The sequence below is a fragment of the Musa acuminata genome, unplaced genomic scaffold (genome assembly GCF_036884655.1).
Source record: "Musa acuminata AAA Group cultivar baxijiao unplaced genomic scaffold, Cavendish_Baxijiao_AAA HiC_scaffold_499, whole genome shotgun sequence".
NCBI lineage: Eukaryota > Viridiplantae > Streptophyta > Magnoliopsida > Zingiberales > Musaceae > Musa > Musa acuminata.
The window spans coordinates 22,501-37,160 of NW_027020744.1; the positions used below are offsets into that span (position 1 = coordinate 22,501).

Consider the following 14,660-nt stretch of genomic DNA (forward strand, 5'->3'; position numbering starts at 1 on the left):
ACACAAATGCTGATTTCAACGGATATGTAATAGAAAGTTAAAAACTTCTTAGCTTAGCCGCTTGATTTGCCCCGACCCGAAGATACGAAGTAACAAAAATAAGAAATTTCTTCTTTGTATGATAATGCCTCAAAATATCAAGTTGGCTCATCTGTCTCTTTTGATGTTGATCATTACAGGCCTTTTGAATCTTCTCTTCCCTATTTTTTTATTTGTTATTTTATTTCTTGTTTTTTTGTGTAATGCGGATTGATTCTTGTTTTACTATTGATAGGAATTTGCTTGTTGAGACCCTATGAATCAATTGAAACCCCAGATTCATACTAGAACCACGATGATTTAATTTAATAAAGCAAAGCCTCAAGCTAAACTCAAAGGTTCTCTGAGTAAGAACCCTTTGATGATCACTTATTCGATGAATGTAATGACTCAACAAAATCTAGAAAAAGAGTTGTCCTTCGGTCAAGAAAAAAATAAGTCCGAAGGAAGAAAAATCGTTTGATTTAGGAAATATCTATTTGAAAATTTCTGAGTCCGGTTGCGAGGTCTGAATAGTAGGTATGAATCATAGTTTTAATATTTCTTTTATTAATCTATTCTATATTCTATATATATTCCGTGCTCCAGATACTAGAATAACTATCCGACGAAATAGAATCATCTCGATAGAGATAACAGGACCATTCTCTGTATTATCAATAGGATCAATTATAACAAGTCACACACTCATATTCCGGAGATACCGAAACAAATAAATTCCACGGTCGAACTACCAGAATGGTCTAGAAATCCGAGTTTTAAGTAAAGTAATTTTTTTGATTGAAAACTAGGACTTCAAAGTTCTTATAAACTTAACTCATTGTAATTCCATCCAGTAAAACGGAAGAATTATAAATTTCCAAAATAATAGATAGGAATACCGTAAATAGGGCCATTGCGACTCCCATTAATGGTGTAGTCCCCCAGCCCGGAGCTACTTTACCATATTCCGAATTCAATGGTTTCAATAAATTCCCTACAGTAGTTTGTCTTGGCCCAGATCTAGAACTATCCTCAACGGTTTGTGTAGCCATAAATCCTATTTAATCATTGGTTGAGATCTGTTGACTTTGTATACCATTCCGTTGTAGTTGTAAATAAACGATCTTATCGTAGATCCATTGTGATCTTGAAATTGTCTAAAAATGGAAACAGCAACCCTAGTCGCCATCTTCATATCTGGTTTACTTGTAAGCTTTACTGGGTACGCCTTATATACCGCTTTTGGGCAACCCTCACAACAACTAAGAGATCCATTCGAAGAACACGGGGACTAGTTGAAGTAATGAGCCTCCCATATGGGGAGACTCATTACTTCAACTGAGATAATGAAAAATTATTTCATTTTTTAGTTGGAACCTTAGGCGGTTCTCGAAAAAAGATAGCGAAAAAAATTATCCCTAAAGTCGAGACTAAAAGGAATGTATAAACCAATGCTTCCATAGATTCGATCGTGGTTTACAATTATAGCTTCCACACCTATTCATTTGGCATCATTTACCATATAAAGAAAAGGAAAGAGTCAAAGAAAAGATGGTGATTCAAGTCAAGATTTCTTCAGTACCCTAACCCTATGTCAAATCAAAAAAAGAGGCGAAAGATACCAGAGCAATGTTGTATCAGACTACTTGTCTCTTTGTAGTTGGATCCCCAAGTTTTTGGAATGCTCCAAATTCCACTTGAGCATCCAAATCTGGATCAATGCCAGCAAAAACATCTCTGAACAAGGTTCTAGCGCCATGCCAAATGTGTCCGAAAAAGAAGAGCAAAGCAAACGTAGCATGGCCAAAAGTGAACCAACCCCTTGGACTGCTACGAAAAACGCCATCAGATTTCAAAGTAGCCCGATCTAATTCAAAAATTTCACCTAATTGGGCACGTCTAGCATATTTTTTTACAGTCGCAGGATCACTATAACTGACTCCATTGAGTTCGCCACCATAGAACTCAACAGTTACACCTACTTGTTCAACACTATACTTTGATTCTGCCCTTCTAAAAGGAACATCGGCTCTAACAATTCCGTCTCCATCTACCAAAACTACCGGAAATGTTTCAAAAAAGGTAGGCATACGACGTACAAAAAGCTCGCGCCCTTCTTTATCTCTAAAGACGGGGTGTCCTAACCACCCAACAGCTATTCCATCCCCGTTGTCCATTGACCCTGCTCTGAATAATCCCCCTTTTGCTGGATTATTACCAATGTAATCATAAAAAGCTAATTTTTCGGGAATTTTAGACCAAGCTTCCGATAAACTCAGATTTTGGGCTAGTCCGGCGCTAACTCTTCGATATATTTCTTGCTGAAAGTATCCCTGATCCCACTGATAACGAGTGGGACCAAATAATTCGATTGGGGTAGTTGCTGAACCATACCACATAGTTCCAGCAACAACGAAAGCTGCAAAAAAAACAGCAGCGATACTACTGGAAAGTACAGTTTCAATATTGCCCATACGTAATCCTTTGTATAGACGTTGAGGCGGACGGACACTAAGATGGAATAAGCCTGCTAATATGCCCAATGTACCCGCTGCAATATGATGAGAGGCTATTCCTCCGGGAACAAAAGGATCAAAGCCTTCTGCGCCCCACGCTGGACTTACGGGTTGTACTTTTCCAGTTAGTCCATAAGGATCGGACACCCATATTCCAGGACCATACAAACCTGTTACATGAAATGCGCCAAAGCCAAAGCAAGCCAACCCTGAGAGAAATAAATGAATTCCAAAGATCTTAGGCAAATCCAAAGATGGTTTGCCCGTACGTTCATCACAGAATATTTCTAGGTCCCAATACACCCAATGCCAGATAGCTGCCAAGAAGCACAAGCCAGAAAACACAATATGTGCCCCTGCCACACCTTCATAACTCCAAATACCGGGATTCGTTACAGTTCCTCCTGAAATACTCCAACCACCCCACGAATTGGTTATTCCTAAACGAGTCATGAAGGGTATAACGAACATACCTTGTCTCCACATTGGATCAAGAGCGGGGTCAGAGGGATCAAAAACCGCTAATTCGTATAAAGCCATCGAACCGGCCCAACCAGCAACTAGGGCTGTATGCATTATATGGACAGAAAGCAATCGACCGGGATCATTCAATACGACAGTATGAACACGATACCAAGGCAAACCCATGGAAATACCCCTTTATCAAAGAAAAATAGACACTATGTCACTTTATTTTATCGCATTGGAAAAGACTATACTATGTATCTAACCTTTTCAGTAGATTCCGTATGAGAAAGGGTTAATTTTTATTCCGTTCCATTGAAAATAATGGAACAATTCTGTTCGTAAGAACAAAGAGAAGCAGATCTATTCTATACCCGATAAGTACCAATACGCAATGGGAGGATTAGTTCTACTTTCGGGAAACGAATGCATAGATACTTGTTTATTACTCCAACGATTGATCCGTTAGTTAAAATTTTTCTTTATTCATTCTGTCTTACTCTATAAAATAAACCTTCCAATTTATGTATAAAAATCTATGTATAAAATACAATAAACAGAAAAAGGGATGAAGACGATAAAGCCATTGTTATGTTTCCACATTAAAGTGAAGTATAGTACTCAATTTTTTCTTTAATTTAATGCCCGTTGGTGTTCCAAAAGTACCTTTTCGGAGTCCTGGAGAGGAAGATGCAGTTTGGGTTGACTTATAGTGCGACTTGTCAGACATATTGGGTTATATGGAATTTACCCGTTCTCTCCCTCGATCGAAATATCCTCTGTTTCGCCTAAGAAATATTGTATTGAGTGAACCATCAATCATTCGGAGCGTGAAGTGCAATTAGATCAATTTATTTATTTTGAGGATCAATTAGGAGAATTTATGGTTGACTTGGAAAAATAAAAATAAAATAAAGTAATAAAGTATCCAGATAAAATAAAGTAATAAAGTATCCAGGCTCCGTTCAGAAAATACCAAATTGGTAATCCATGTAATGTATGATTACCGCTTGTATCATAAACGATTCTTATCCTTATTATAGGAGTGATTTCAAACGTCCAACCAATAACCAACGGAATAGTATGATGAGTACATCGAATGATTGGGGAAAGGCATGAAACGAATTGAAAAAAAAAAGTCGTAACAAAAAGAAGTGGTACTGAGACCATTTGCCCTATATGTGCAAATGGAATTCGGACAGATCTTTTCCCGGAGTAGAACATGAACCTAAAAGAATTGAAAAGGCCCATTCAGAAACAAGAAAATTACATCGTGATTTGAATGTCGATGAAACAATACATCAATGAGAGAGATTTGTTCAATTTCAATAAGTTCAGTAAATTCTTTTTTTATAGGTAAGGAAGCCAAAACTCATCTCATGTCTTTTTAAAAATGGAAGCTTTATTAGAAAAACAAAAACCTATTACAGAAAAAAAAAAAAAAAAAATAGAACTGGAATCGACACATTGATTCTTTTTTCGCAATTTTTTTGAACCGTATGCATCCAAAGGTGCACGTACAGTTCCTAAAGGAACCAATTTTGTCCTAATCAACCGACTTCATCGAGAAAGATTACTTTTTTTAGGTCAAGAGGTTAATAGCGAGATCTCAAATCAAATTGTTGGTCTCATGGTATATCTCAGTATAGAAGATAATACTAGGGATCTTTTTTTGTTTATAAACTCTCCCGGCGGATGGGTAGTATCAGGAATAGCTATTTATGATACTATGCAATTTGTGCCACCCGATGTGCATACAATATGCATGGGGTTAGCCGCTTCTATGGGATCTTTCATTCTGATCGGAGGAGAAATTACCAAACGTCTAGCATTCCCTCACGCTTGGCGCCAATGAGTTTTTATTTGAAAAAAAAAAGAAAGACTATGCCTTCGCCATATTGAATATGAATAATAAGTAATAATAGCATGGCACTTCGAGTTCGATATGAACAAACCATTATTGTTTTTTCATAACATGAGATTTTGTATCGAGATAGTAGTATGAAACAAAGGTTATTTCCGATTTGTTGATTTTATGTGTCGGGGGTACATTTCAGCGTCACAAACCATTTTTCTTCCACACCAGAAGTTTCTTTCTGATATTTATGTTATGGAAGAGTACGAAAATGAAAAAAAAAAAGATCAGTTTTCCTTATTTGATCGTATCAGAAAGGCACTTTGGGATTGCTAAATCACAGACGAGATAAATATATAAAGCAACAGAACCATCATAGTATTTTTGACTCCTACGAAAGGAAGGGTGGTAAATGGATCATTCAACGATCTGAATCAGATGGATTCTCTTTCTTTCTTAGATAGAATAGAAGAGAAGAAAAAAGTAAATTCCATTGCGGAGCCGTATGCAACGCACAGAAGATGCCTGTACGGTTGTTCAATTTCTTCTTGTTATTTTTTTTTTATCCCTTACATTAGCCCAATCATACGAGATAGAGGAACCGTTCATGATGTTATATCAATATCAATATATTTAGGGTCATGATTCATCAACCTGCTAGTTCTTTTTATGAATCACGAACAGGGGAATTTGTCCTGGAAATGGAAGAACTACTGAAACTTCGTGAAACCCTCACAAAGGTTTATGTACAAAGAACGGGCAAGCCTTTATGGGTTGTATCCGAAGACATGGAAAGGGATGTTTTTATGTCAGCAACAGAAGCCCAAGCTCATGGCATTGTTGATCTCGTAGCGGTCGAAAATGAAAATACCGGGGATTTCGTGTAAATCCATTTCAAACCATAATTCGAATTTTCTGTGATTTGGTATTGAATAGAAAAAATTCATAATCATCAATCCAATCATCAGGTTAAGATCGATCTAAACCAACCCATTCCATTCTAATTCTATATATACATATATATATATACGACATGCCAACTATTAAACAACTTATTAGAAACGCAAGACAGCCGATAAGAAATGTTACGAAATCTCCCGCTCTTAGAGGATGTCCTCAGCGTCGAGGAACATGTACTAGGGTGTATGTGCGACTCGTTCAGATCATGAGTTCGAACAAATGAGACAATTTTTCCAGTGTCAATGACCGGTACCAATGAATAGGGTAAATGGAAAAGATCTATCATATACCTATATTGTGTATGGAATTTATGGTTTCCATTGGTGCAAATCCAATCACCTAGATTTGAGATGAAAAGCAATTCCCCATTGGTAGCAAATAGTTATCCATTAAGCGGAGGAAATAGTATTATAAGAAGCAAAAAGATTATGCGCCTATTGTTAAAAGAGCGGACTAAGAGGGTCAGCTACCTAGCCAACTTTCCTAATTAAATGCCGTCACTGTATAGATAACTCTTAGTGTGAAAAGAGTTATTACTCTATAATTGATGGGTAGAGCCAAAGAGTGTGAACTATACAAGTTCACAATACCATTTGGTTAAATGAAAGAAGAGGCTCCGGTGTATAGAGAGGACCTCACCGTTTAAGAAGTAACCATAGAAACGATGGAACCCACTATTTTTTTTGAGTATCATTATAATTTCTTATTTGCAGGTGAAATGCCTGGACGGAATAAAAAATTGTGGTCAGGAAGGTTATAGTAGCAAAAGCCATTGGAATTTATATTTTATATATCGGAATAATCCGTTTTGTTATTAATCGACCGTGAGAGGGGAAAAGGATGACTGAAAGAATCGAAATCAATTAGTTATTCATTAAGGTTTAATTTGATTCAATGACCAGAGTTAGACGGGGATATACAGCTCGGAGACGTCGAACAAAAATTCGTTTATTTGCATCAACCTCTAGAGGAGCTCATTCAAGACTTACTCGAACGATTACTCAACAGAAAATGAGAGCTTTGGCTTCCTCTCATCGAGATAGAGGCAGGCAAAAGAGGGATTTTCGTCGTTTGTGGATCACTCGGATAAATGCAGTAACTCGTGATAATAAGGTATTGTATAGTTATAGTAGATTAATACACAATCTGTACAAGAAGCAATTGCTTCTTAATCGTAAAATACCTGCACAAATAGCTATATCAAATAAGAATTGTCTTTACATGATTTCCAACAAGATCATCAAATAAAGTAGATTCTAAAGTAATATACAGTACAGGAATGATTGAAACAGAATTCCCCGGAGAAGGAACTCCGGGAAAATAGAATAAAAAGAAATTAAGATAGTAATAGGAATGAACGAATATGTTTCAATAAAAAAAATTTTCTCCATTTTTTGTTTCTTATAACACAGGAACCCGCTCTAGATTCTAGGCCTTTTCGAACAAAACATCAATCTGAGCTTGAGTTACAATTGGAGTTTTGAGTCAATTGAAGAGTATGTCTATTTATTTTTGGTTCTAGGACCAGTAGTTCTGGGGATCGACTCGGCTCTCTCAAATTGTTTCTCATTATTAAGAAAAGGTAACAAAGATAAAATACGGGCTTGCTTTATAGCAATAGTAATTAATCGTTGTTGTTTCAAAGTCAATCTATTCACCCGCCTAGATAATATTTTTCCTTGTTCACTAATAAATCGACTAATTAAACTCATGTTTCTATAATCGATTCGATCCCCCGATCCAATTGGGGGCAAACGCCTACGAAAAGATCGCTTGGATTTACGAAAAGATTGCTTGGATTTATCCATGGTTTATTCCTTATTTCTAAAATTCTATTTCTTTATTCACTTCAGTTCAGATCCGACCAAAATAGGCTTTGATTTGTATACATTATGTATATTATATATCTTATACATTATGTATATTATACATTATGTATATTATATATGTTAAATATATGTTAAGTATGTTAAATATATGTTAAGTTCTTCTAAATATATGTTAAGTTCTTCCTCTTCCTTGGCGAGAGCGCACACGCGTTCTGTTCGATCTATTTCTTTATTTCTCCATGAATCGTATGCTTGTTACAATAGCGACAAAATTTTCTCAATTCTAATCGACCAGGCGTATTGTGTCGATTCTTTTGAGTAATATATCTAGAAATACCTGGCGATTCTTTATTGACATCATTTCGGGCACAACTGGTACATTCCAAAATAACTATGACTCTGACATCTTTACCCTTGGCCATGAACCTCCTTTGAATTTTGGATCGGCTTAACTCTTCTATTTTCGATCCGAGCTGAAGAAGAAGAAAAGAACAAAAAAAATCGATAGAAGTTACTAACTAGAAATGGAATTTCTAAGTATTTCGTTGCAATTATCATTTCATTATATAATGATAATTAATATTATATTAATGGAGTAACAATTTTACTAGAATAATAAAGTAATAATTTAATGGAGTAATAATTAAATAATACAATTTCTTTCTAACTCTCAATTGTTCCTATCCTAAATCTCAATATTTTATTAATATTTATTTTATTTATTATTTAAGTTAAATATCTTCTTTCTATGCTATGATTTCGTGGAACTCGCCGTAGACTGGATCCACATTTTCATTTCTGTTCTCCAAAATTCGATCTTCGATCTACCACATTTTTGCTGAGGTTCAATACACTTTTTTCTTTTCCTTCCTATCCTAAAGAACTGAAAAAATAGGGGCGAAATTCGAAATTTTAGTCACGTGGAATTGTATCTCTAATTTTCTTCATTTCTTCGCATATCAATCAATAACTAGAATTAAAAAAAGGGGAATGACAAGGCATCCGGAAATAACCGATTAATTTCTATCAATAGGCCTGCTAAAGACCCAAACCATAGAGTACTTAGCACAGGTGCCACGGAGAGATATGTTTTTATATCTCGCATTGAAAATCCTCCTTCTATTATGGATTGTAATACATATATGGTCAGATGCTGTAGTTCAAGATCATTTGTATTTTTTTACACGGAATTCCTAACTAAACAGGATTCCTAACTAAAATAGATATGTACAATGAAGCAATAGATTTTTTTCTTTTTTTGTAAAAGAAAAAAAATCTAATCCCTTGTTCCTGAGCATTACTGATAAATATTAACTTTTTTATACGTTAGGTTTCAGATGTATATAATTCTTTTATTATATGAAACCAAAAAGAAGAAATGACAAGAAAATTGTATATAGATGGAGGAGAAAATGACGATATGGAAAACAAGACAGGGATTTTGTACAATGAAACTGTACAACAATTTTGAAAAGGGATGTAGCGCAGCTTGGTAGCGCGTTTGTTTTGGGTACAAAATGTCACGGGTTCAAATCCTGTCATCCCTACCTATTACTTCTCCCATGGGCAGTAACGAGGGATTCATTGAGATCGATTAAAATTGGACATAATCTTCCGGTCTTGCATACTATATGTATGCAAGACGTATTGGGGGTAGAAAAATTACTTTTCTTTACAGTACAGTCGTATCTCCTGTCATAAGGATAAGAAAGCGCTCTTAGTTCAGTTCGGTAGAACGCGGGTCTCCAAAACCCGATGTCGTAGGTTCAAATCCTACAGAGCGTGATTCGGTTTATTTGATGTCGAATCACAATAAAATAATTAATAATTTAACAAAACAAAAAGTTGAATTGTAACTTGAATTTGACCTCCTTCCTGCAGGAGGTCAATCAAAAAAAGAAAGAAATATTACTCAATCAAAGGTCCAACTGATCACCACGTCTATATTGTAAATATGCGGTTACGAATAATCCTGCTAAAGTAATAGGAATTAGACCTAAGACGATTCCAAATAGAAAAACTTCAATCATTTCGGTTTGTTTAAGGGGATAAAAAGAAAGGTAAGATCTATCCCTAAATATTAATCTGAATTATCCGTGAATCTCAATGACCAAGAATTGGCAATTGATGTGAGAAAGAACCATAGAATACCCGGAATCTCAGAGAAATATTCGTTTTTATCAATTTTTCATTCAATTCATTTCAAATAAGTCGTATCTTGTTCAAACCAATGAATAGAGCTGAGGTTATAGTTAAAGCAGCCAGTAGAAAACCGAAATAACTAGTTATAGTAAGCATGAAAGAGCTAAATTAGATATGTTCTTTTGCTACATATGTTGATAAAACACTTACCTAAGTTTCAATTTTTACAAAATACGACGGCAAGAAAAAATCAATTGACAGAATTAGTTTAGTTCCAATTGAAAATTCTGGATTCATCAGTCATTATAGATAAGACTAACTAAGAGTGACATAGGTAGAAAAATTCGATTCATCTGCTGTGACATTGACCGATCCTATGATTCGGAATCAACAGATTCATTGTGGAATTTGTGAGTTGAATAAAGTATTTGTGAGTTGAATAAAGTAATAGTAAAAGTAAGTAAAATATAAAGTATAAGTAAAAGTAATAGTAATTAAGAACTGTGCCGTGTAACTTCATTCAAAACTTAAATTACTTATGGACTTATACTTAAATATTAAATAAAATATTAAATAAAATATAAGTAATTTAAGTAATTTTGGAATAAAAGAATTGGATTTGAAAATTCCATTTTAATCATTTCCTTTCTATTTCAATAGGATCTAATCCTTTTTGGAACGAACGGCCTGATACTATTTACCTTTTATTTATTTTAACTCATTGGACTCAGTACAGTAATAGGTTGCTTAATTGCCCATAACATAATATTTCGAATGAAAAGAAAAAGGTGTCCCACGATCTATCGAAAAAAATAAAACCTTTACTCTATTTTTCATTTTTATATTTTTATTCTTTTTTTTCAGGTCCAACTCGATTCAAAGACGAACAACTTCCATTATCCTTTTAGATTCTATATTCTGTCTTTCCATATCATGGAGTTCCATACTTCTAGTTTGGTCAAGAAAGAACCTTTGTTTTGGATCTAATACAATAACGGTTGCATCACGAATATGGATTGTTCCAACTGGGTTCTGTTTCTTTCATGTTCTGTTTCTTTCACTAATATAGTATATACTATTGTATTTTGTATTACAGTATATTTATTGTATTATACGACCAACCAATTACTTGAAATAAAAAGATTTGAACAAAAAAACTTTTAACCAAAAAATGGGTTTATTATAGATTTCGCATACATATAATTGAATTGTGTGAATATTATAATATGCTTCATAAATTATTAGAAACCATCGATTCACGCTTTTCCAAGATCTTTACTTTCTATTATGAATCCAATAATGGAAATCTTATAAGGAATTTGAGTAATTTTCTATTGATCTATTGAATAACATAGAGTTATGCATAGACAAGGAACAAAAAAAGAAGAAAAGAATTATGTAGCATTTCGGTACCGATCGAGACTGCGTTGCTGTGCCAGAGGAAGGATAGCTATACTGATTCGGTATACTTGAAATAAACCTTTGGTACAAAATTGACGATCTCACAAAGATGCAATATCAGTAGTTTTCCATTTACTGATCCCATCTTTCAAGGAATCGATTCCCTTTTTTGAATGTACAAAAATTTGTGGAGCTCAGAATGTCTGGAAGCACGGGAGAACGTTCTTTTGCTGATATTATTACCAGTATTCGATACTGGGTCATTCATAGCATTACTATACCTTCCCTATTCATTGCGGGTTGGTTATTCGTCAGTACGGGTTTAGCTTACGACGTGTTTGGAAGTCCTCGGCCAAACGAGTATTTCACAGAGAGCCGACAAGGTATTCCATTGATAACCGGCCGTTTTGATTCTTTGGAACAACTTGATGAATTTAGTAAATCCTTTTAGGAGGCCCCCAATGACCATAGATCGAACCTATCCAATTTTTACAGTGCGATGGTTGGCTGTTCACGGACTAGCTGTACCTACCGTTTCTTTTTTGGGGTCAATATCAGCAATGCAGTTCATCCAACGATAAACCTAATTTGAATTATAGAGCTATGACACAATCAAACCCGAATGAACAAAATGTTGAATTGAATCGTACCAGTCTATACTGGGGTTTATTACTCATTTTTGTACTTGCTGTTTTATTTTCCAATTATTTCTTCAATTGAAAGAAAGAAAGAGAATAGTAGGAATTCTCTTATCCCATTCGGAAAGATACCATCCTCATAATTATCCATGACTGTTTTTGTCTCTAGCACGACCATTTGAGAAAATGTGGAGGAAAGTAGGGGAAATGGCCGATACTACTGGAAGGATTCCTCTTTGGCTGGTTGGTACTGTAACTGGTATTCCTGTGATCGGTTTAATAGGTGTTTTCTTTTACGGTTCATATTCTGGGTTGGGTTCATCTCTCTAGTAATCGGATAAACCGGATTGTAGACATGAAAGAGTAAGAAAAGAACTCAACGGGACCTTACCCTCCTTTGTCTAATTAGAGCGATAAGGTCCCGTTGAGTTCTTTTCTTACTCTTATAGGAAGATTATGATCTATTCCATAACATACAAATTGGCCAGTCAACATAATCAAAATATTATATTCGTAGAAATGAAATGACAAAACGGATCCTTTGCTCTGATGTTTCAAACCACTCTATTCTTTTGTTTCTTAATAATGTTTTTGAAGAATTGAATCTATTGATTGATTCATAGTCTCTGTTCTTCCTTTCCTCCATAATATTAACTCTTATGAAGAAACAAGAAAAGAGTAATCAATGGATTTTCTGAATAATACAATATTATATAGATTTCTACGCATGAGACATCCTGCAAATAATTTCTATACTAAACTACTAATAGAACTTACTCTATAGAACTTACTCTATAAAACTCTATAATATAATTTGTTTGAATAATTTCTCTTGAATAATTTCTCTAAGTTAAAAGTTTAAGTTAATTGAAGAAGTTCTATTTGCTCAATCAATTATTCCCCTAATCCTTTCTCTCTTTTTGTTTGTCCACAACTTCCTATGAATCTAACCAAAAGAGTTCTGGTGGACCCGGAAAAGAAGGAATGGTAATCTTTGACGAACAGGAGAAAAAATCATTATTATTTCGATATAAGACGACACAAGAAAAAGGATTTTCCGCCCTTTTCTTGTGTCGAATAGAAGACTCGTAAGACTAGTAATCCCTCCTAAAAGGATTTCTTTCTTTCATTTTTCCCATCCTTGCTCTGTATTCTCTTTCTTTGTATGTCTATTGTCTATTACTAAGAATAGGATACAAGTAATGAATTCCAGACATCCCGCAAAACGAAAAAAAAGTATAAACAAAGCAACCAAAAAGGTTTACAGATTTTTTGATCATACATAATTGTATGGATCAAAAAAAATTCGGCGCTTTTTACCAACTTGATGTTAAGGAATCTCTGCACCTAGAAATTCATTTCGTACAATTGAACCTTTTCAAACTGTTTCTTTTTAAGAACCAAAAAAACTTGTGCCAAAATAACAGATGCCAAGAAGAACAAAAGACCTTGGACCCGTAATGGGTCTTGAAGCACTATTTCTGCATCTCCCTGACCAAAGCCTCCCACATTGGGATTGCTTGTTAATGGTTGATCAAGCTTGATGGATTCACCCTCTGAAACAAGAAGTTCTGGTCCTGGAGGTATAATATCAACCACTTGATGTCCATCCGATGCATCAACTATGGTTATTTCATATCCCCCTTTTTCTTTACGTACTATTCTGCTTACTATACCTGCTGATGTAGCATTATAGACTGTATTGTTACTTTTGCTACCATCAGGATAAATCTGACCCCTTCCTCTGTTCCCACCTACGTATATGGGATATTTTAAGAAGTGAACGTCTTTCTTCGTAGCAGGGTCGGGGGAAAGAATGGGAAAGACGATTTCACTATATTTCTGACCGGGAACAGGACCTATCACAATAATATTTCTTTTGTTGGGACGATAACTCTGAAAAGACAGATTTCCTATCTTTTCTTTCAACTCAGGAGAAATACGATCAAGGGGGGCTAATTCGAATCCGTCGGGTAAAATGAGAACAGCCCCCACATTCAAAGTCCCCTTTTTACCATTAGCAAGAACTTGTTTCAGTTGCTTATCATAAGGGATTCGAACAACTGCTTCAAATACAGTATCAGGAAGCACAGCTTGCGGAACTTCAATATCCACGGGTTTATTAGCTAAATGGCAATTGGCACATACAATTCGTCCCGTTGCTTCTCGCGGGTTTTCATAACCCTGCTGCGCAAAAATGGGATATGCATTTGAAATAGATGCCCGAGTTATTACATATATCATGATCGATACAGAAATGGATCGAGTCATCTCTTCCTTTACCCAAGAAAAAGTATTTTTATTTTGCATGTCCAATCATTGATCCCCGAATTTCTACAATAAATTAGATAGGTAGCTAGTATAGTTCCCTATACACGAGTCTGTCATTGTACTGGAATAATTGTACTGGAATATAGGACGAATACCTTGAACAGATAAAAGTATAAAGAATTAAGTCAAATTGAAAATACTTTCTTTATACACGAAGAAAGATTCTGATTTGATTGATATAATAAGATCAAATGAGTTCTTTATTCATTCATTGAATGATAAATTACTACAAGCGAAGGAGATACACGATTTAAAAAAAGGAAGATCCAATATTTCACAATTGTATCTAGAATAACTGGAAAAGTGGAAACAAGACCAGATATAATTTGATCGTTATGATCCAATCCAAAATCGTTGTAGACCGAACCAATCATTAGTTCCCAACCATGGGTCGAGTGAAATCCGATCCATAAATCAGTAACTAAAAGAATAGAAAAAGCTTTTATTGTGTCACTTAAGTTATAGAGGAATTCCTGAACCCAAGAATTAAGAATGACGAGTT

General features: G+C 34.9%; 3 protein-coding genes and 2 non-coding genes across 5 annotated transcripts in view; 2 read left to right on the top strand and 3 right to left on the bottom strand.

Annotated features, from left to right (window-relative positions):
- The window catches only part of LOC135660673 (cytochrome b6), a 1,788-nt gene extending 926 nt beyond the window's left edge, over window positions 1-862 (bottom strand). Inside the window, exon 1 of the mRNA XM_065176408.1 lies at window positions 725-862. Coding sequence (XP_065032480.1) covers window positions 725-730 — 6 coding nt within the window. The 5' untranslated portion in view covers window positions 731-862. The remainder of the gene's footprint in view (window positions 1-724) is intronic.
- A 652-nt stretch (window positions 863-1,514) lies between these two features.
- LOC135660671 (photosystem II CP47 reaction center protein) lies at window positions 1,515-3,464 on the bottom strand. Its single transcript, XM_065176405.1, has one exon. The coding sequence runs from the start codon at window positions 3,183-3,185 to the stop codon at window positions 1,659-1,661; it is 1,527 nt and encodes a 508-aa protein (XP_065032477.1). The 5' UTR covers window positions 3,186-3,464; the 3' UTR covers window positions 1,515-1,658.
- Window positions 3,465-4,344: 880 nt separating this feature from the next.
- Window positions 4,345-14,644, bottom strand: LOC135660672 (cytochrome f). Its single transcript, XM_065176407.1, has one exon. The coding sequence runs from the start codon at window positions 14,135-14,137 to the stop codon at window positions 13,175-13,177; it is 963 nt and encodes a 320-aa protein (XP_065032479.1). The 5' UTR covers window positions 14,138-14,644; the 3' UTR covers window positions 4,345-13,174.
- On the top strand, window positions 9,120-9,193 carry TRNAP-UGG (transfer RNA proline (anticodon UGG)). The gene has a single exon. It is a non-coding gene; the product is annotated as a tRNA-Pro (tRNA).
- On the top strand, window positions 9,358-9,431 carry TRNAW-CCA (transfer RNA tryptophan (anticodon CCA)). Its single transcript has one exon. It is a non-coding gene; the product is annotated as a tRNA-Trp (tRNA).
- Window positions 14,645-14,660: the final 16 nt, after the last annotated feature.